At 43.7% G+C, this 22,372-nt stretch overlaps 1 protein-coding gene across 1 annotated transcript in view; it reads left to right on the top strand.

The window, feature by feature from the left end:
* The window catches only part of RIC8A (RIC8 guanine nucleotide exchange factor A), a 32,021-nt gene extending 9,924 nt beyond the window's left edge, over positions 1–22,097 (top strand). The window contains exons 4-11 of the mRNA XM_060263178.1: positions 6,632–7,246; positions 8,377–8,471; positions 9,301–9,451; positions 11,944–12,039; positions 14,073–14,217; positions 15,009–15,153; positions 17,430–17,549; positions 20,930–22,097. Coding sequence (XP_060119161.1) covers positions 6,632–7,246; positions 8,377–8,471; positions 9,301–9,451; positions 11,944–12,039; positions 14,073–14,217; positions 15,009–15,153; positions 17,430–17,549; positions 20,930–21,065 — 1,503 coding nt within the window. The 3' untranslated portion in view covers positions 21,066–22,097. The remainder of the gene's footprint in view (positions 1–6,631; positions 7,247–8,376; positions 8,472–9,300; positions 9,452–11,943; positions 12,040–14,072; positions 14,218–15,008; positions 15,154–17,429; positions 17,550–20,929) is intronic.
* The last annotated feature ends 275 nt before the right edge of the window (positions 22,098–22,372 follow it).

Here is a 22,372-nt window from a genome sequence, read left to right as displayed (position 1 = left end):
GTAAATCTTATACTACTTGTTGTTACCAGCCCTGAGCCCACTTGTGGGGAGGGAGGGCTAGAAATTGAAGATATAAATAAATATAAATAAATAAATAAAATATTTGGGAAACCTGATTTTTTTTTTTTGCTCCATTATACTGTCCCCATAGAGTATAATGGAGAATTGATCTGGGGGTATTCTGGGCTCTGGAGGGACTTTTTGTTAAGGTAGAGACACCAGATTTGAAGCATAACTGCTTGTGCCTCTCCTCAACCCCACTCCAAAAAAAGTTTTAAAAAGATTGGACCACGGGGTCCGATTCTGTGCCCCCCAAAGAAGGTGCCCCCCATTCTCCATTGCTTTCAATGGATAGGGAAAAGTTAATCTGAGTTCACTCACTGAGTCACACTATGGCAGCAGTGGCACAGGCTGGCTTGGAGAAAGCAAGAGGTCTCTTTAAATACCTTATCCAGGCTGGCGCACATGGTGACTACACAATTTGGCAGGTGAAATCAGGCTTTTTAAAGGGACCTTTAAATGCCTGAGTTTGCTCACTGAGTTTCATGGCTGCCGCCACCCTCATTGGCTGGCTTGGAGAAGGCATTTTAAGATGTCTCTTTAAATACCTTCTCCAAGCAGAGTCTTTAAATGCCTTCTCCAAGCTGTGCTTGAATAATGGAATAGAATAATGGAATGGAACAGTGGAATAATATCGGCCTTTATTTGGGCACAGCTATATCAATACCGAATGCACACCCCTAGATTCCTCCCTGGTTTGTTCTTCACTATGGTTCACTTTTGAATGCTTGCCTTATGTTTCCTGCCCCGGGCTGTGCTGTCCATGGTCCTGGCCTTGATATTTGATGAAGTTATAACTCTTTCTTGTCATGTGACTCTGATATTGTTTGCTGCAAACTGTGGGTTAAAACTGGAAAAGGTTGAAGACCTCTTTTTTTTAATACCATGCTGTAGCCTGAAGAAATGCAAACCTATTTGCATGTGTTTGCTGTCTTCCTAGGACTGATAGTGCAGCTGCTGCCATGTGCAAAATGAAGCATTTTGCACATTTCAGACTATGCATTAATAATGACTTAGGTGGCAACATGCAAAAAGCTTATTCTTGGACTTGGCAGCATATGTGCATGACTGGCTGGCCACTGCATGGATATGACAAGTACTAATAGCTACCACATGGATGTTTGTGTGAATTGGCTGTGTTTCTCAGGTGTCTTGAGGATTATAACACTTGGATAGTTGAGCACTATTGCATTCAGGGTCAGTTCCCGTGCAGTTGCACATATGAAGTCTAGTGCAGCACTCTTAGTAGCTCTCCAGAGTTTTGTTTTCATTTTAACTAATTATGCCAAGGATTCGGTCTGGGATCTTCTACTTGCAATATGTAGTCTGCCAGGGCTCATATTGATCTGAAGGCAACCATTCTGACTCTAAACAGGCTGGACCAGAACAGTGCCTGCATACGAGATCACTTGGGAAACCCTTGAACACTGCTTTGAATTTCATGGGAAAATAGCAGGATATACTTTATTTAATTTACTTATTTTACTGAGCAATGGCCCCTATTTTGGTTTTGGAAATCATAGAATTGCAATGAAGGGGACTGACCATCCTTCTGTCTACCAAGAGTGACTAACCACAGGTGTCTTGGAGAAGAAGATATTGGATTTATATCCCGCCCTCCACTCGGAAGAGTCTCAGAGCGGCTCACAATCTCCTTTATCTTCCTCCCCACAACAGACACCCTGTGAGGTGAGTGGGGCAGAGAGGACTCTCACAGCAGCTGCCCTTTCAAGGACAACCTCTGCCAGAGCTATGGCTGACCCAAGGCCATTCCAGCAGGTGCAAGTGGAGGAGTGGGGATTCAAACCCGGTTCTCCCAGATAAGACTCTGCACACTTAACCACTACACCAAACTTTACAACTTTACAAACAAGGCATTGTTGGCAATCTTAGTTTCCATTGTTAATCCCCAACATTTTGTTATCAGTGAATACACCCGGAGGTGTTGCCTGCCAGAGCTGTGTGACAACAATAAATGATGCAGCTAAAGCACTTCCTGCTTTGTTGCTTGCTGATTCCTTTGCCCAGCTTCCTGTGCTGCCTACTTGTAGCAAAGCAGGCAGGAGATAAAGGTAGCTGAAAAGCTCCAAGGAGCATCAGGGCAGGATTTACAGCAAATGTATATCCTTTTGTTATTGCAAAGTTTCATTTCTCCAAGCAAAAACTTGGCAACTCTATTGTAAATTCATATGGGTGGTCATGAATATTAAAGACACGTTGTTATCATAGAAAATTCCAAAGTGTAATGTTGGGAGGAGAAGCTGTAGTTTGGTGACAGAGAATATTTAGAAAGTCTCCTTTTAATACCTGGAGCCAATGCTCCCTCTAAGCCATGGAGACTTGTGAGCAAAAATTCTACTTCATGAGCTACTGGCGTTAAATTTAGAGTCCAATAGCACCTTTAAGACAAACAAAGTATAAGCTCTCGTGTATACACACACACTTCTTCAGATACAAAGTTTATACCTTGAATAAAAATTTGTTGCTCTTAAAGCTGCTACTGAACTATAACTTTATTGTGTTGCTTCAGACCCACATGGCTACCCACCTGGATCTATAGAGCATTAAAGTTATGAGCGAGCAATCTGGCTGCAGCAAAATTAGTTTGCTCTGGGGCCATCCTTCCTGAGCTAAGACAAAAATGTGATAGCTGGAGGCGAAAAAATTGTGAGCTAGCTCACACTAACTCAGCTTCGAGGGAACACTGCTTGCAACTTCCAATTAAACATGCATGAAGGCCTGAGGCCTTGGAAAGCTGCACTCAATCAGAATAGACAATAGTAAGGTAAGGTAAGTTTTATTCTTATATCCCGCCCTCCCCCGCCAAAGGCGGGCTCAGGGCGGCTCACAGACATGGCGTGCCATGATTTAGTTAAAATACAAAATAAACAATGATTTAAAATACAGTTCAATTACATAAATTAATTAAAATAGATAAAACAGGTGCTATAACTACTATCAATCACAATTATACATACTGTCATACAATCATTACTGTCAGTTACAGTTATGCATAAGATGGTTAAGTTGGAGGACCAGTAACTTTGCACTGACAAAAAAAGTAGCTTCATATGTTCTTAATGTCAGGACTTAGGAGACTAACTTGCATGTCTGTGTTGGAGAGATTGTGTGTATAGATCATATATGTGTGTGTAGAACATACACACACATGCAGAGAGAGAGAGAGATGCAAACTGCGCCATTGTTATCTTCCAGTTTACTGTTTCAGATGCAACTCTCTGTGTGTGCGTGTGTGTGGAACACAACCTAGAATTCACATTTTTATCTCTTAAATCCTCGCATATTTTACCCTTCTGGTATTACTTCATAACACAATTTAACTTCCAGGTTTTATGACGTTATGAATATTATGAAGCAGTGTCTAGCAAATGATCCACCTGCCTAGCAGATATTTTGTGTTAGAGATTACATTTATATGAAAAGAAAGTCCTTTCTTCAGAAGAAGAGCAACCATAATAAGGAATTAAAAGTTCACCTCCTTCATGAGCTCTCCTTGAAGAGGCAGCATTACTAAGCCAATTACACTGAGCTACTGCAAGTCCTGTAATTCGGTAGTGTTTGATCTTTTTATAACTACGTGACCATCACTAATGGAAATGCATCATACCCCTGCTGCTTAAACAGGATCATGCAGAGAGTGGCTGGCATATTCGTCATTATACTCAGATGCCAGTTCAGTGTTGTGTTCGTTTACACAAACTTTCTTGAAATTGCAAGCATTGCCAGCGTGGAGGCACTCCCATGATTGATAAAGATATGGGACTGGGGGAATCACTCTGGATGGGGTTAATGGATAGAAACTGTGCCAATGGCTTCCTTGCACTCAGTATGAGAGAGGAAGCATGGTGCATCTCATTCTCTTCTTTTCCCCTAAAGTTCCAGTCTCTCTTTCCCAGATTTGGGCCCAGACAGAAATCAACTACCAGTTTTACAGAAGACAGTATTCTAAACCTGTTAACCAAAATGAGCTAAAATGGCATATGATCATAAAATAAGAAGAGGCCTGCTGGATCAGACCAATGGTTCACATTGGCCAGCACTGGCCTGAGGGTCCATGGCACCCTAGGCAGACATACAGCCTGCTGTCCCCTTCCACAGCACCCCCTGCACCTCCCCCACGGCGCCATGCCCCCTGCACCTTGCCCCGCCACGCCTCCTCCCTGCCTTCCTCACCCCAGGTCTATTTCAATGCCCAGAACGGCAGTCGAGCACCGCTCCTGGGCTATCTAAAGGCATCCCCCCACAGATCAGCTGATCACACTGCTCACTGTCTGTCAGTGCCGGGGCAGGCCAGCAACAGCACAAAGAAATCGTGTCCTGAAAGGACACCGCTGCTCCCTCCTCCCCACTTCTTGGATGGGAAGGAAGTGGGGAGGAGGGAGCAGCAGCAGCACCCTTTCAGGACGCGGTTCCTTCATGCTGCTGCTGGCTTGCCCCGGCACTGACAGACAGTGAGCGCATGCGGTTTTACCTGCCGATCAGATGATCAATGGGGGGCACCTTTAGATAGCCTGGAAGCGGCACTTGACCACTGAAATAGACCTGGGGTGGGGAAGGCAGGGAGGAGGAAGTTGAGGAGTGGGCAAACTAGTTATTTGCCTAGGGGGAAGGAGAGGAAGGCCAAATTTGGTGCCCCCACTCTGCTGGTACCCTAGGCAACCACCTAGTTTGCCTAGTGGGTGAGCCAGCCCTGATAGTTCCTCTGGAAAACCAACAACAAGGCACAGAGGCTGAGGCTTTCTCCTCATGTTGCCTCCTGGCTCTGGGATTCAGAGGTCTGAAAGTGGAGGTTCCCCTCAGTCATCATGGCTAGTAGCCACTGTTAGACCTAGCCTCCATGAATCTAGCTAATCCCCTTTTAAAGCTGTTTATTTCAGTGGCCATCAGTACATTATCTGGCAGCAAATTCTATATTTTAATAACTCTGTATGTAAAGTATTTCCTTCAAGAGCCCCATGCCTAATAATGTTCTAAAAATCTGTCTCCTGTAACTTTGCATTATTTTGGTGAAATTGCACTATGGTTTGCAGAATAAAACCAAATAAGTATCTCTTTTCAGTGCACCATTGCATCTTCCGGTTTGCCAGTTCAGATGTAAAAGTAAACTACAGTTTGCTGTAGAAGTTAGTAAAATTGTTGAAATTGTTGAAAAGCTGGTGAAATTAGTGAAATCGTTGCATGTGAAGGGTGAGGGGAGATATTACATGAGCCCAGCCCCGTAGCCAGGATTTGAAGAATTGGGGGGCCCTGATTTTTTTCAGGGGGCACATAGTGGCCCCAACCTCCATGGCCTTCTTTCCTACCACCGCTGAGGAGGAAAGCTGCCAGCTTGCTGCCATACAGCCTCCCCCCTCCCCACAGTTGCCCCAAGGTGATCCCTTTCCACCCCTCTTTCAGCAGCTCTGGTGGGAAGCCACTCAGAGGTTTAGATACGTGCCGCATGGTCTCCTGCCCTTACCTGTAGCATGATCCAGCTAGGCAAGCCCAGCAGGACAAGGAAGGTGCCATCAAGGTGCAACTGACTTCTGGGGCTACAAGACCTCCAATTCGGATTTCTTCCTGTCGGAGGGTGAGCCAAGGCTGCCCAAGCGCAGCTCCCACCCTTGCTCTGGTGTCCAGCGAGACCAGGCCAGAAAACCCCTGCAGGCAAACATCACCTCTCCACTGATCCCCAGCCCTGGACTGCAGCCGGGACCTCCACTTGTGTGCGCCAGCCTACCTTACCCTGCCCTGTCTGCAATGGAGCCGTCCGCCCCCTACCCCCACCGCCCCACTTGAGGCCAGAATGGCCTTTTCTTGCAGGTGCCCTCTAGCCCAACGTGGAGCTTAACTTTCAGTCCTGGGCACTGAAAGCGCCCAGTTGTTTCTGCTTGCTGGGGGATCAGAGATTTCTTCCAGTCCCTAAGGAAGCAGAAGCAACAGGGAGCTTAACTTTCAGTCCTAGGCACTGAAAGTGCTCCCTTGTTTCTTCTTGCTGAGGGGTCAGAGATTTCTTCCAGCCCCTAAGCAAGCAGAAGCAACACTGAGCTTAACTTTCAGTCATGGGCGCTGAAAGTGCCCCATCCTTTCTGCTTGCTGAGGGGTCAGAGATTTCTTCCAGCCCCTAAGCAAACAGAAGCAACAGGGAGCTTAAGCTTCAGTCCTGGGCTCCAAAAGTGCCCCGTTGTTTCTGCTTGCTGAGGGGTCAGAGAATTCTTCTGGCCCCTAAGCAAGCAGAAGCAATGGTGTATGATGAGGGCAGAATGGAGAAGGATGCAGTCGAGGCACTGGGGGCTGGTTAGGGGCCCTGCCTAGCAGTCAGGGGGCTGTGCCCCCACAGGCCCCCTCATATCTACGGGCCTGCATGAGCCATATCAAGGGTCACAATGCTTCCATTGTAAGCCAAAATGGAAGAGAGTGGTGTGGACAGGTTTAAGGTACCCTGGAACTAACTGAACCTGAGGAATCTATGGATAAGATACATAGTCTAATGCTCCTTTCTCTTGTAGAAGCTCATTCCTTGACTGCTAGACTTACTGTCCTTTTTTTGTGTTCTCTTTGAAAACCCTAGAAGCTGGCTATGCTTCTTATCAAGTTCTTGGAAAGAGAACTCCAGCCATCCTGCCAGGTCACATGCTTGGAAAGCATACGTATCCTGTCCAGGGACAAAAGCTGCCTTGGCCCTTTCTCAACCATGGAGAGCCTGAAGACACTAGCTAGGCATGCCGGGATTGATTACATGGAAGAACAGATTCGGGAGATCCCAGACCTGGATGTGATCCTGGAGGCACTTAAGTGCCTGTGCAACATTGTTTTCAGCAGTCACGAGGCTCAGGAGCTGGCCTTTGAAGCCCAGCTTGTGGTGGGCCTCACAGATCGCATCAAGCTCTACAACGAAAGAAATCTTCCCCATGATATCAAGTTTTTTGACTTGCGTCTTCTCTTCTTGCTGACGGCACTGAGGGTGGACATCCGGCAGCAGTTTGCGCAGGAACTCCGAGGCATTGGTCTGATGACAGATACGCTGGAGCTTACTCTGGGAGTTAAGTGGATAGATCCTCATGAGGTAGCTGCTGAGGAGAACTCTGCCATGTCCTTACCTCGGCAGGAGACAGAGCGTGCAATGGAGATCCTGAAGGTGCTCTTCAATATCACTTATGATACCAGCAAGAGGGAGGTGGATGAGGTAAGGCTCCAGGAAATGGTTTGCAATCTTTTTCTTTTCTTTTTTTTTAAATCAGGTATATCTACTTGTATTTAGATTTCTGACCAGGACACCATTTAGGGAAGTGGGCAGTTGCTCCTCTCCTCCATGTTTCAAACCACATCTGTTCATTCCACAAAACTGGCCTCTGTTTAGCCATCTTATTGCTTCTGCTTATTCATTTGGACCGTGTCTAAATTCAGTGCATGGAAGTTCAACTTCCTGCCTTTTCTTTCATCGTGCAGCCTGACATCCCCCCAGAAATGGTGCTCTTGTGAGAGGGAGCTGGAAAAAATCATCCTTCTCCTTGCACACAGGGATCATTCCCACAGGATCCAACACAATACGTTTTTCAGTCATAGGCAGTTACTGAGAAAGAAAAGAGAGTGAGCTGGCTGTTAAATTCATGTGCAGCAATAATTAAGGCAAGGCATCACTCAGTGTTTGTATTAACTAGATGGCAGGCCAAATGGCGTAGACTGTAGAAGACTCTTTGGTCTTTCTCACGTTCTGGATAAATGCTCAATTATGATGGAGAGCTGAAGAAGATCTGCAAGGAGGATGGTGTAAAGTGCACCACAGGACAGCTGAAATGAGAGCTGAGCATCTTCTAAGGAGATGTTTCTGTTATTTGCATCTTACTTCACTTTATCAGGACGCAGAATTCTGCATAAAAAGTTTCCAGATTCAGTAACCAGACCATGCGACCTCGGTCATGAAAGCAGTTTGCAAATTTACAAAGAAAAAGAGGGTTGAGGGTTCAGAGAATGTGGGAGGAGGAGGAGGGCTGGCCAGCAAGGACTTAATGGGAGGGGTTGAAAGAGATGTTGTTAAGGGTCCTGCAGACCTTTAGTTCCCTTCCCTGTTGGCTGTGCCTCCCTATTCATTCCCCAAAGTGGGAGCCAAAAAGATGAAATTATGTTCAGAGATTGTATTCTGAACTTCCAGATGTGGTCACTGCACAGATTTTTAGTTTGCACTTTTATCTTGATACAAATATCTAGAAGCATATTCTGTTTAGAGAACAGTAAGAGTGGTTTGTTGAAGACTGCAAAAGACACATGTACCCCCCCCCCCTCATAATTAGGCTTTTCATTTCTGTTTTGGGGCAGGAAGATGCTGCTTTGTACCGACACCTGAGTGCCCTCCTCCGTCATTGCCTGATGATTTCAGCAGATGGTGAGGACCGAACAGAAGAATTTCACAGGTGAAGACCATTGTTCTGATGAAAGATTTGCATCCCACTGTGCTCCTTATCTAGAAGAGACACTGGCAGTGCTGAAATGTCCTTAACATTGGCATTTGTGCTGAGGCCTTGCAACTGGTGTGGAGTGTTCCAAGAATCCTAAGTTCAAAGTTGCTTCCACACATTTTTTCCCCCACCATTGCTTCCAAATTGGAAAGATTTTTTTTTTTAGCATCTGCACAGCATCACCTTATTTCTAGGGTTTCCTCATTTTCAGCACACTCTTTCCCAAACCTGTTTTTAGGAAAGAACAGTGTCCAAGTGTGTTGTTGTGCCATCTGGGCTGGAAACTGCACCTTTTCAAAGGTCCTGCATATATTAGCAGCATGTTCCTTGCTGCTGCCATTTTCCCAAGCTTGCCCCTGAGGACTTCCCAAAGGCCTTATAGAGTTGTTTTCTAAAAGCCTTCAAAAAGCCCTCTGGTGACATGATGGAGAACAATGATGGCCACAAAGGATTGATGACAGAAAAGTGTGGAGAAAACTCCCATGTAGAAGCTCTGTTGCTGATGCATTTGCCTCTGCATTTGCACCAGCAATGAGAACAACACAGCTAAGTCTTGCCATGTCGAAGCAGTCCGGGTCTGATACTCTAGACATAATGCATAAATAATTCAGCTGAATGGGCTTTAAACCTCCACAAATGGGCAAGTGTGGGGTCTCGTTCTTAAGTTATCAGAGCTGGGAAATTTCATTTGGATACTTGATAAATTTAATTAACAAAACAATGCTTCATTGATGGTGGAAATTTCTAAGTCTCTACCCATTTTGCGTTTTTGTTGCATGTGCAGCCACACAGTGAACCTTCTGGGCAATCTGCCTCTCAAGTGTCTGGATGTCTTGCTGCAACCCAAAGTGCAGCCAGGCTCACTTGAATACATGGGAGTCAACATGGATGCTGTCAATGTTCTGCTGGATTTCCTTGACCGACGTCTCGACAGAGTGGGTGAAAAGGATGGTTTCACAACTGCTTATTACTCCATTTCCACTTTTACCTCTGAGATGCTTTGTGTGCTTTTCGGAAGCATGTCTGGGCATTAATTCCTATGCTTTGGACAATCTGATTTTAGCCTTCATTTTGTATCAGCATCATAGAGAAGAGGCACAGTGATCAGCATCATAGAGAAGAGGCAGGGATAGTAAAAGCCTGAAGATGGGTGATAAAATATGAGTGGGACGAAAGATATTTCACTGGTTAGAGATAAAGCAATTGACTGGATGGTGGACAATCCTTGATTGGTGACTTAAAAAGTAATTGCTTCATTGATTGTTTTGGAGTTATATTCAGTTGGCTTGAAACTGACTCAGTGACCAGTTGACATGTAAAATGTGGCTTAGATTTCCAGATGAGGATTTGGCTGTAGTTAGATGAGTGGTAACCCTAGAGAAAACCTTCTCAGTTGTAGTGCCAAAACAATACACTCCCTTCCAAAAGCCAGGGCATTTTTTATAGCAGGAACTTATTTGCATATTAAGCCACACGCTCCTAATGTAGCCAATCCTCTAAGAGCTTACAAGACAATATAGGCCTACTGTAAGCTCCAGGAAGATTAACTACATCGGGAGTGTGTGGCCTAATATGCAAAGGAGTTCTTGCCACAAAAAAAGCCCTGCTGAGAGCTATTTGTTTGTCCCATTCTATCACTGTCTTACTGTCAGTAAATGTTTTTCTGTTTTGGTATATCTGGTGTTCCCTCAATGACCCTCCTTTGTGCCTTATGCTTTAATTGATAACTAAAACCTTTATGAGGCATTTGTTATGCTTTGATTGCTGTCCTTTTGTTTTGTAGATACATTCAGTTTTAAATAGATGTATATTTATAATGTTTTGGTTTTTTTGTTAGCTGCCTTGGTGGTCCTGATTGGGCAGAAAGGCATGATATAAATTTTATTTTATTTTACTTCATTTATATACCACCTTCTTCACTGAGACTCAAGGCGGACTACAAAATACAGAAAACAATTCAATCAGACAGCATAGCATATCCAGTAAGCACGTAAACACTGCCCAAGGCCAAAAGTAGTTCCCAAAGGTAAAAGGCAATGCACTGAGAGAGCAATAGAAAACAATTCAGTTTGACAGCATGAGATATCAAATAAACTGCAATTGGACTAGGATTATAAAACAAGGGAAAAAAAAGGCAAACAAAAATCTGTGTTAGTCATGGCACACCGTAATGCAGAAAATGGACTGCAAAGACAGAGTGCATTAAAAACAAGGTGATACCTACAGTAAACATTGTAATGTACTACTATCCTATTCCCTTATTTTTTAAAAAAGTGTCCTCATCTGTTCCATTCTACTGCAGTTTTAATCCCTTTGTAAAAATCCCTTCCTGAACATTTCTGTTCTGGATATTCTGCAAAGTGAAAAAAGTTGGGGGGCCTGCCTAAGCTTTTGTAAGTGTGGTGGTGGCGGCGATGGTGGCGGTGGTGAGGATGATGAAGAAGAAATAGGAAGCATTAATAATGATCAGCTCACTTTTTAAAAAATAATGTATTTTGCTGCATAGTACACAGGCTTCCGGGGTGTCCCCAAAGCCAACTCTGTTCCTCGCTGTTTCCCTGTGGGAATTATTGAAAACATTAGCAGGATTCTGGGAGAGGGGAGCAATTCCAAAGGGGCTTTGATTAGGAGAGTAGCTTACAGGTGACTTTCTGAGGAATAGAATTTTCTCAGGGCTGGTTCATATAAAAGCAGAAATTTATACTTCAGGTGATCTTGAGGTAGATCATGCCAGGTGAAATAGGGGAGTCTTCCTTGGTAAATTATCATAAAACGTGACAAAACAGAAATGCAAATCACTTGTTTTTTCCAGCTTTTTCTTTTCTTTTTGCTTCTCTGTAATACATTGAACCTGCTCTCACACACTTGCTGTTACTCAATGTTAGCAGTAAAGTGATAGAACATTTAGCAGAAAGAGTATACCTTGATGTATTGAAGGAGAAGCTGCATATTAAAAGAAACATGGCACTGCTGCCAATGACTATCCAATGCTGAGTTCTCCCTCCTATAATGCGTAGTATGATTTATAACTCATGTCCTGCCAACATTATGCTAAGTGACTTCTTGCCTCTGTTCCATATCAGTTGGCTGCTATTAGTGGAGTGGGGAGCAAGCAATGCTCAGTATAGTAGTGGGACAATGTCAAGTAGGTTTTAGCACTTGTGACAGAGGGGAGTCTTGCATGGACTGTGATTTTGAGGTGGCAATCCTGTGTTTTGTGTAACGTGTAGTTCTGCCACATGAAAGAGACAATTTGAAGCTTTTTTACATGGTGAGTTGACTACAGGTGCGCTGTAGTTACCAGGGAATGGCAGTCGGCATTCCTGGTTCTTCCCATAAAGATCTCTACAGTCATGAGTCTTTTCATAGAAGGAAACATAACATGGGTGTAATTATGAACTCCTGGTTCTTGTGGAATTTTCCACAGGGTCACAAGCTTAAGGAGACTCTGACTCCTGTGCTGAACTTGCTGACTGAGAGTGCCCGGGCTCACCGGCAGACAAGGAAGTTCCTTAAAGCTAAGGTATGGTATTTGGTTCAGGTAGGATCCAAAAAAATGAAACATCCTTTGTTCCAGCAAGCTATGATGCAAACCTTGCCCTGTTCTATTAGCCTAGAAATAGATGCTGCAGATGTTATGAATTTGAGTCTAGGGCATTTCAAACAGTTGCTATTATTGCATGGAATAGTGCGCACAAACATACAGGGTGCACGATATTGTTATTCTTAGATCCTTTCATGATACCGTGGAAAGTGTCTTTCAAAGTATGAGAATTCTTCTCCTCATGTCTTGAGAGAGATGTCTTCTGTCCCAGCCATTCCATCTTCTGCTCATGCTACATGTGTAGTCTTCATGCAGCATGCGACGGGGAGGGTGAAGAGAAGCATAGCCAGTGAACAGAGCGATGGTCCTTGGTGTGCACAACCACTTTAATTTTTCTTGTTCTCGAGTCTACTCAATTCCTAGTTATAGATTTTGCCGGAATAACACAGACACATATTAAATACTTTCTCATGACATTCAGTGCATGGCACAGCATTAGTTCAGCAGCTCATGCTCATTTATTATTCTTAATTTTTTGCCACATTAGTATTTCAGTATCTGGCTAGTGTGATAAACTTCTTTGTAACGGAGACTCGTCTAAACTGGACAGTCAGCAGCCACAGGGATTAGGAAAACTGTGGCTTTGCCTGACCTCTGAAATCCTTTTTCTGCCCTGTCCCGAAGGTTCCCGGGGCCTCAGTTGCTGTGCACGTGCACACAGCAGAGCAGCTTGTCACTTCCTACCACTCACACAGTGACAGAGCGCAAGGCACTGGCTTGGCTGGCATCACCAACCCTCAGTACTTTCTTCTATATTGCTGCAGTGAAGATGCTGAGCCCATTGCAAAGATCTAGAGGATCTGGAGTGAGGTAGATCCACAGAACCAATTAGAATATGTGGCTTGGGTTGAGGTTAACACTTGGTAAAGCACTCGTTGGGTTGTTTCATATTTATTTGTCCTGGATAATGTTACCCTGCTTTTCTCCACAATGAAGACCCAGAGTATATCACTTTCCCCCTCCTCTAGTTCATGCTTATAACACAGGGTTGCAAGCTTCTAGGTAGGACCTGGAGATCTGGAATTACAACTGATCTCCAAGCAGCAGAGAACAGTTCCCTGCTGAGAAAATGGCTGCTTTGGATGGTGGATTCTATGGCATTATACCCTGCCCCCCCAAGGAAAGGAAGGGAAGGTCCCCTGTGCAAGCACCAGTCGTTTCCGACTCTGGGGTGACGTTGCTTTCACAATGTTTTCATGGCAGACTTTTTACGGGGTGGTTTGTCACCCCCAAGCACCTCCCCCCCCCAAAAAAAATCTCCAGGCTGTAAGAGAGAATAACTGGTCCAAGGTTACCTAGCTAGCTACTGTGGAAAAGTGGGGGTTTGAACCTTGGGCTCCAACACTGTTGGGCTCTGACACTATTCACTGGATTGTGCTGACTTTACTACATGGCCAGATAGCTGTGAAGTGGCTAGTTTTCTGCTTTACCATTAATCTGTTTTTGAAGTTTGCAGTAGTGCCACAAAAGTATGCCTAGCTCTGTTTCATGGGCATAGTGAAAAAAATCTGCATTACATATCCACAAGCCCTTTAACAGATTGAGCTGATTGCACAGTAATTACGCCAAATGACTCCTTTGCTTCAAAGTTTTATGCTGCATGCTCAAAATGTGACAGGCTATAACTAAGGAAATCCCATTCTCCCCGAGGTAGAGCTTTTACCGTTACTGAGTTTGCTTTATGGGCTATGGTTGTGGAAACTCTTTGGCCTCTTATTGACTGTTTGGGGAGCCATGATGATTGACATGAATCTCTCCCCATGCTCACATTATTAGTGAAGTTATTTTCATTTTTAAAAGATCTTTTTATGCTGGCAAATGCCTCCAGGGCAATTTCTATAGGTGAAGTTTTAGTTGAACAATATTTTGGTAGAACGCTTGTAGGGCTTTGTGAACACTAGCTTAACTGGAGAGCCTGTTAACACAAGCCTTCTCTTTTCATGTGATGGCAGGTACTACCCCCACTGCGTGATGTGAAAAATAGACCTGAGGTGGGGAATTTGCTGAGGAATAAGCTTGTGCGCCTCATGACTCACATTGACACTGATGTGAAGCACTGTGCAGCAGAGTTCCTCTTTGTTCTCTGCAAGGAGAGTGGTGAGTCTTTAGCATTTTTCATGTTCCCCTGGCACAAGTTGCCCTGTAACATTATACGTCAGCTGTCTGAAAAGGGAGCTAGATGAATATTATAATCTCAATGAAATGTTTAGTGTCAGGCAGGGGTGAAGCATATAGAGTTGAAGGTGGAGCTAAGATTCATTTTCAATATTCCAAGGGTAAAATAACATTGCCTGGGTAAGTAGTGAATTAAATTGAGAGGTGCTGAGCATTGGATGGTGTATTTTCAAAGGAAGAAAAATCCCCGATGAAAAAAGAAAGCAAATAAAAACTTACAAATTGATAGAGCATGAGAGTTTGGCCATTACTATAGTAAATTTTCTTCAATATTGTGGCAATGAAGGTAGTTTTTCATGGTAGATTTGTGTCCTGCTTAAAATATACTTTGACCTATAGATATTTGCCCACATCACATTTTTCATGCTGCATGTAGCGTGCATGTTAATTTTTGGTGAGGGGGAAAAAATGGGACATGACTGGAATTTGGGGAAGAATCACACTCTTATCAGCATTCATTTGAGGGGTTTACAATGAAAACCTCTTAATTTGGACAAAAAGTGTACATTGGCTCTAAATATGGGTAACTGCTTGAGAAGGTTACAAGAAAGTGCTTCTTTTAACTCTGGCCTGACAAGCAAAAACAACACCCACCCCCCTCAACTTACTAACATTTTAATTCAACAGCCTTTTTTAGTCCTTCAGGTCTTTTGTAGGGTGTATCCTAATGCAAGCAGAAGAATGTCACCCCTTCATTTGCATTGCTCCAACAGTGGCACGGTTTGTGAAATACACGGGATATGGGAATGCTGCTGGGCTTCTGGCAGCACGAGGTCTCATGGCTGGTGGCCGGACAGATGGTGAATACTCTGAGGATGAAGATACTGATACAGAGGAGTACAAAGAAGCAAAAGCCAAGTATGAACCCATTTATATGTACAGCTTATACAGGCATGGCTGCTAGGTTTGAGGGCAGGAGACACTTAGAGACCAGGACTTCAGAGACTAGTCTGACAAAGGGACCTTTGAGTCTTGGAAGCCTCTTCCCTGAAAATCTTGTTGGCCTCTAAGGTGCGAATGTAGCTGTTCTACTGTAGAGCAACATGGCTGCCCTCTTAAAACTGTCTCCAGGCATTACTGTTTCTTTTGCTCCTTTTGGCACATTTCTTTCTCCACTCTTTCTTGGCATTTCCTTTCCTACTAGTTCCTTTCTTTACTATTATCTTTTATTCCTGTTATCTTCTGATTGCTTTTGTGGACCCTTGATCATTTCACTACTAACTTTCTCCTTACTTCTTTGCACATTCTTTACTTTTTGCATGTTTAACACTCTAATTACCTGTTTCTTTGCCTGATGGCCTCGCTTTCTGCCTGTTAGCTATCTATACTGGTGCACATGGGGGCTCAGACCAGCATTTTTTCCTGTGATCTGCTCCATAGAATTGTACTGTTAGTCCCATCTTCTATTATTTGTCTCTGTTTACCATTCCACCGATGAGAACTATTTATGACATCTGTATATCATTTAAAAAGAAGTTACCTTCCCCATAATCCCAGATTGTAATCTGTTTTCTTGTCCTGAACATCCTTCGTTATCAGAGGATTCCATCCTTTCATAAATGCATGTTTGCTTCATAATTTTCATCATTCAATCCATACTTTGTGGATTTCTTTAAAAAATTACTGCTGGCAATAGCCTAACTTGACTATGTCGTAATTAGGGATGGGCGCAAACTGAACCATGAAGCAAAATTCATGACAAATTTTGCAGTTTGTGGTTTGAGACCCAAAGTTCAAAGCAGTTCCTGGGATTCATGCCGGTTTATGGCATGGCGTGCTTACTTTGCAGAGATACATAAGCTTATGAAGAAATGAAACTGTAAGCAGCAGTTTCTTCATAAGGAGGCTGTTGAGTGCAACTAATAAATGGTGCGATGTTATTAAGTATTAATTCAAATTAATCAAGAAAAGTACAGAGGCTATTCTGAATAGCAATAATTGGGGATAATGCAGTCTCAATAGTTTTGCTAAGCTGATTAACACCTGCAGTTGGTGAAGAATCCTGTGCCCTTGTTTTTGGACACACTCGCTCTTTCCCCATGAATTACTGATGAATTAGGATAGGCTGCAGCATTGTTTAATGCAGATCATAAAAGTAAAGTGTTACAAAACCTGTTACAGTTTTATAACACTTTACAAAATGAAAGTCACCCACTTTCTGGAAAGATTAAAATAAAAATTGAAAGATTTAGCCTGTAGTCTATTGCAGTGCCCAAATGAATGTTCTTGTTTCAAATGGACCAAGCTGCCTTTTGTATCTGAAAATCAGCTGTCGAAATCACATTTCTGTCAAATGTGTACTTTCTACCAGGAACACCTTAGGGACCGCCTCTCTCCACATGTTCCCCAGAGAGCACTGAGATCCAGCTCCCAAAGTCTTTTAAAAATCTTTGGACCAAAGGAGGCCAAACTGAAAGTAATGAGGGAGCAGGCCTTCTCGGTAATGGCTCCCCACCGGTGGAATCAGCTACCGGAGGAGGTGCGAGCCCTGCGGGACTTTAACCAGTTCCGCAGGGCTTGCAAAACCACCCTCTTCTAACAAGCCTGTAAGGATCCCTGAAAGTGACATCTAGCCATCTGGATACACACCTTATTGAATGTAGCACCTTTAATTTATTGTAGTTTTTAAAAATTTTATGTAACTTTTAATTGTATTTATTAACTGTATTTTATAATTGACTTGTATAATAATCATGGTACATACCATGTCTTGTTAGCCGCCCTGAGCCTGCTTCAGCGGGGAGGGCGGGATATAAATAAAATTTATTATTATTATTATTTCACTTCTCTGATGCAGTACAACTTAAAATATAATTTCTAGTGGCATCTGTACTGGATTCCAGATATATGTTGTAGAACAGGACCACCATGGCTTAACTCATCAAATAGAGCAGAGTCTTGGGACAATGACATGTTGTTTTGTGGGGAGTAGGCTCTTTGGAGGCTTACCTGTTTGGCAGGATTTCAGTAGCAATGACCCCCCCCCTCCCCCTACACAGCCTCTGGTTTAATGGAAGATATGTAAAAGTGCAAGAGAGTGGAGTCCCCGGGCTACTATACTGACATATTTTTGCCTTCTTTATCCTCACCTTCCTGTTTTTTTAAAAAAAATTGTTTTTGTTATTCTTGCTCAGTATTAACCCAATAACTGGACGTGTGGAGGAGAAACTTCCCAACCCAATGGAAGGGATGACAGAAGAACAGAAGGAGTATGAAGCAATGAAACTGGTGAACATGTTTGACAAACTCTCCAGGTACCATAAGAGATTGTCTGAAGATGCTTTTTGCTTTGAGGCATGCTTATTAGAGAGGCTTCCTTATTAAAATCAAGTAGGTTGGCATTCCAGCTCATGTAGGCTCAGACTAGATTTTCCCCAATGAACCGTTCCTTCTGTAGTCAATGAGTGGGAATTCAGCACAATTAGGTTATCTGAAAATGTCCATGCAGCAGGATGCTATCCTGCCACTATGGCTTCTGCCGACTTCTAATGGACTCTGTCAGATTACCTAGCTCTACTGGATTTCCATCATTCTGTAACTACAGGTCTTTCACTCCCTGAAATCTTTGAAAAAAAACCCTGGTTGTTGGAATTTATTTTAAAACAATAACTTAGGTGAACATGAATTCATTTTCAGGTTAGTATGACTAGAAAGCTGGTATTTGCAGACATCGATGCATTAGAAGATAAAGAGGCTCTAGTATGGTGGAGCAAAGGAGACAAGAAGGTGCATGAAACTGATTACAGGCTCCTTAGTTCCTAACTTCCAGAACTGCAATCAGCCAGAATGACTAGGCTGTAAAAAAGTGCCACACACATCATGATCATCAGGCTTTCTTCTGTAGCCATAAGCCATACATTATCAAGACCAAATCAAAATTGCCTAGAATTTGGAGACAGGTTGGGAAAGAGAGTTCCGCCTCAGTGCTGTTGATGATGGCTATTCCGGGCTGGAAAACAAATGCATTGGATATATTTGGAGAGGCTAATAGCTCAAATAAATAGGACCTTCCTTTCAGCTCTTAGCAAATGCTTTGTTGACCTAAGAATGCATAGCTGAAATAAAACACAGAAAATCTAGGGCTATAATCTGCTTTCTGTGCTTTACCACTCCGTGTGCATTTGAATGCTTCATAAAGTTGATTTTATGAACTCTGTTGAGGCCCCTGGATGGTCACTAGTACTAATGTCAGAGCTGTAACCAGGAATATTATCATGAGGGGGCATCAGGGCGCTCGTGGGGTGGTAATTCAATTAAGCCAGGTAGAAGGGAGAGCCCCAGGAGCAGGAGAAGAGGCAGCAGCAACCTCCAGCACTTGGCTCTCCCTCCCCTCCTCCGTGCACAAGCTCATCTACCTTCTTGCTGCCGCTGGCCCCAGGACCAGGAGAAAAGGCAGCAGCAAAGTCTGATGCTCTGCTCTCCCTCTTGATTCTTCCACCTCTCCTCACCACACAAGCTTGCCTGCCTCCTTGCCACCAGCAGCTCTGGAGCAGAAGAGGCAGCTGCAACCTCCAGTACTTGGCTCTCCCTTGCTCACCTGCCTGCAAACCAGAGGCAGAAGGAAGGCCTGGCGGCATTGTTCCCTCTAAACTGCAGAGTCTTGTGAGCAAAAATTCTACTTTGTGAACTACTGGTATTAAAGTTGTGAGCCACTACATAAATTATTGTGCTCTGGGGCTATTTTTCCTGAGCTTAGACAAAAATGTGTGAGCTGGAGGCTAAAAACCTGTGAGCTAGCTCACGCTAACTCAGCTTAGAGGGAACACTGCCTGGCGGGCAAGGATTTTACAGTGCTACAGTTGCCCTCAGAAATTCCAGAGACAGATGGGAGTGGACAATTCCATTCAGGAAGTGGCTGCTATAAAATCACACCGTGTCAATCAAGCAGGCAAATGCTTCTGGAGTTCATAGTGTTTTCCAGTTATGCAAAGTTCATGACAAGGGGAATGCAAGGCTGAGTGTGCATGATACAGTTGTTTCAGTACAGGTAGAAGCCAAGGATCTACCTAAGGAAATTGAAAGATATGTTGGCAGACAGGAAAAAGGGCAGCAGACAGAATGCTTAATGCAGCTGCCACATTTCCTGTGTGTATCAGATGGAAATGCTATTCTGAACATTATAGTAACAACATTTCCACTCAGTCTTGCTGTCCCCTTGTCATGAACATTGCATAACTGGAAAACACTATGAACTCCAGAGGCATTTGCCTGCTTGATTGACAGGGTGTGATTTTATAGCAGCCACTTCCTGAATCTTCTGAGCTCACAATAGCATTGCCATCTGACCATGCTTATATTAAAAATCAAAAACCCAAAAATCTCTAACCGGGACCTGTCAGGAAAGGACATCAGGAGGCTGATGTTTGGTGCATGGCAGGGATGCCCCTTTAACTAGTGATGCAACCAGAAAGAGGGCCTCCCCCTGCAGGAAAATGAAAAGAAAACCAGTGGAGGCAAGACGAATTTATGAATAAATTGGTCCCCAGTTTCCTCACATAAATATTCTTTTTAAGGGGAAGCTACTACCCGCACAGTTGAAGTCTTAATGGAATACAGCCAGTTTAGATGTCCCATTAAAGTTTCTTGCACAAAACAAAGCTGCTCTCTAGCCAGAGAGAGAGAATAAAATTGTCCACATACTCTAGGGTACGCTGGAGGCCATTCATTCCAGTGGACCATAGACTGGAGTAAGTCTTCTTAGGATTGCATGTTTTCCCTGAAAAACACTAATCTGTTGGGAAGATTTGGAAATCAGTTTATTTAAAAGTCTTGGCTTTTACTTTGCCTTCTCTTGAGAGCCTTTCCAGTGTTGAAGTTCATAAGGTCCTTTGGAGTGATTAGTAGGGGGCTAGGAAATGGGTTCCCCACCTGGATAGCCCAGGCTAGCCTGATCTAATCAGATTTCAGAAGCTAAGCAGGGTTGGCTGTGGTTAGTATTTGGATGGGAGACCACCAAGGAAGTTAGGTATCCAGACAGGCAAAGTCTCTTGCCTTGAGAGCCCTATGGGTTGCCATAAACTGGCTGCGACTTGATGGCACTTTTCACCAGGAGGCAGGAAAGCTATGGAAGTCTTAAGAAAGATTAATTTCTCTTTTTTATGGAGTCCAGATTAAATCCCTGGCAAGCAAAATGCTGGCTTCAGGGAGGCTAAGTGTGCATGTTCTGGGGAGGGGCTGTGGCTCCTGACAGGAAGAGCCTCTGCTTTGCATGTGGAAAGTTTCAGGTTCAATTTCTGGAATCTCCAGTTAAAAGGACTGGGCAGTAGGTGATATGAAAGATCTCTGCCTGAGACTCTGGAGAGCTGCTGCCAGTCTGAGTAGAAAATACTGACCTTGATGGGCCAATGGTCTGATTAAGTATAAGGCAGCTCTGTGTGTTTATGAGTTCAAAACCTGTGCCAGGCCATGTAATTGGCCAGTTTGAGGAAGGTTTTGGAGGAGTGTGCATTGGCTATGGTGTGCATAACGATTTTATGCTATTTCCTCTAGTTTCACCAGATAGCATAAAGGTCTCATAGTAGGCCTATATTCTTGTCATAAGGCTGCTTTTGGTGGTAGATTTTCTAAGAATCTCCACCTGGTAGCAACCCCCCCCCCCCCAATAATCTGATGCTTTTCATTTTTCCTATTGCAGACAGAAAGTCATCCAACCAATGGGTGTAACTCCAGAGGGCAATCTGACCGCTCTTGATTTAGCCTCAATAGAGGATGCTGTTCAACCAACTGATGAGGAGAGGGAATCACATGACTCTGATCTGGCATTGGACTGAAGATCTCTTTTTCCCTAGAAACCTAGGACCCTCTACTCTCCCTCCGTGGCCGGTGCTGTACCAGGAGACTAGTTCCAGGAAAGGATACTCTTGGGCTGGACACCCACTGCCTAGACTGGTGTAACATCTGCCTTTTCTCTAGACCTATAAGTACTGCTTCCCCAGAAAGCTCCTCACAGTTGGTTTGTCTCGGTCTCTTCCCTCTGTGTCCATAAGAAACTGGCACACTCCCAGGACTTTCTAGTAGGAATTTTATGAAGATTGTGTAGGAGGGAGAGGGGAGGGCAGTCTCCTTACACCAAGAGAGCTGTGAGTGCAGATACTTGTGTGAGAAGCAAATGTGGTATACATGCATAGAAGTGCATGTGTGTTTGCAGGTGGAAGTATGTGTTGATACTTGTGCCAAGCACATATGTAGCAACCATGCTTACGTACTTCTTTTTAAGAACACATGGATACACTGTGAATGTACATACAGAAGGTATGATTAATGTGAGAACCAGGCTCAACCTGCATTCATTTTTTTACATATGTTAAACTGTATACACCTAAAAGTTTACATGTGGAATATGTAGGCAATTTAAAACACATTATGGATGTACAGAAACATGTAGGTAAGTACAAGTACGCAGAAGTATGTGTGGAGGATTTGAGAAACTGAGAAATGTCCTTTGCTTATCCAGGCAGAGATCACTCAGGGCCAGAAAGGCTTTGACCCTTAGAGAGTTCACAACATTGTGCTCTGTTCCTCTTTCTATCAGTTTTCTGAACTCACCTCACTCTTTGTGCTCTCCAGACAAAAGGCTTGATTGTACTCTATCTGCTTCTGTCCCAGGTTTCCATAGCACTCTGCATTCCGCCTTCACTGATTGCTTTTGGGCACTCCCATCATTCATTCTGATTTTAGACTTTTCCATTTAAAGAAGAAATTCCATGTTCCATCTTGTTTCTGCTTTACCAACACTTTCTGAATTTAGCACAAATATGACTAAAAGGTTTTCACTAGGATAAAATAAATCTTCAGATAACAAATGTCCGTGCATTGGTAGTCTGTGGCTTGTGTTTCTGAGCAACTAGGAACAAGTTTTGACAGGAGGTATAACTAAGGCCAAACTGGGATGATTCTAGACACTGTTCTCAAGTATGATGCACTGAAGGTGAGCGGAGGCTGAAACTGGTTTTGTACTTGAAACAAAGTGAACTTCACTAAGGAGATTGAGGGTTTTGTGGGCTAATCTGCAGTGATCTGATATGTTAAAGATCCTGCCTGATGCCTGCAATTGGATGATGATCTTCCGGCCACTTCT

Source organism: Heteronotia binoei, chromosome 21, assembly GCF_032191835.1.
Source record: "Heteronotia binoei isolate CCM8104 ecotype False Entrance Well chromosome 21, APGP_CSIRO_Hbin_v1, whole genome shotgun sequence".
Classification (NCBI taxonomy): Eukaryota; Metazoa; Chordata; class Lepidosauria; order Squamata; family Gekkonidae; genus Heteronotia; species Heteronotia binoei.
Note: the sequence above shows the minus strand (reverse complement) of the source record. Positions and strands in the feature narration are given on the sequence as shown.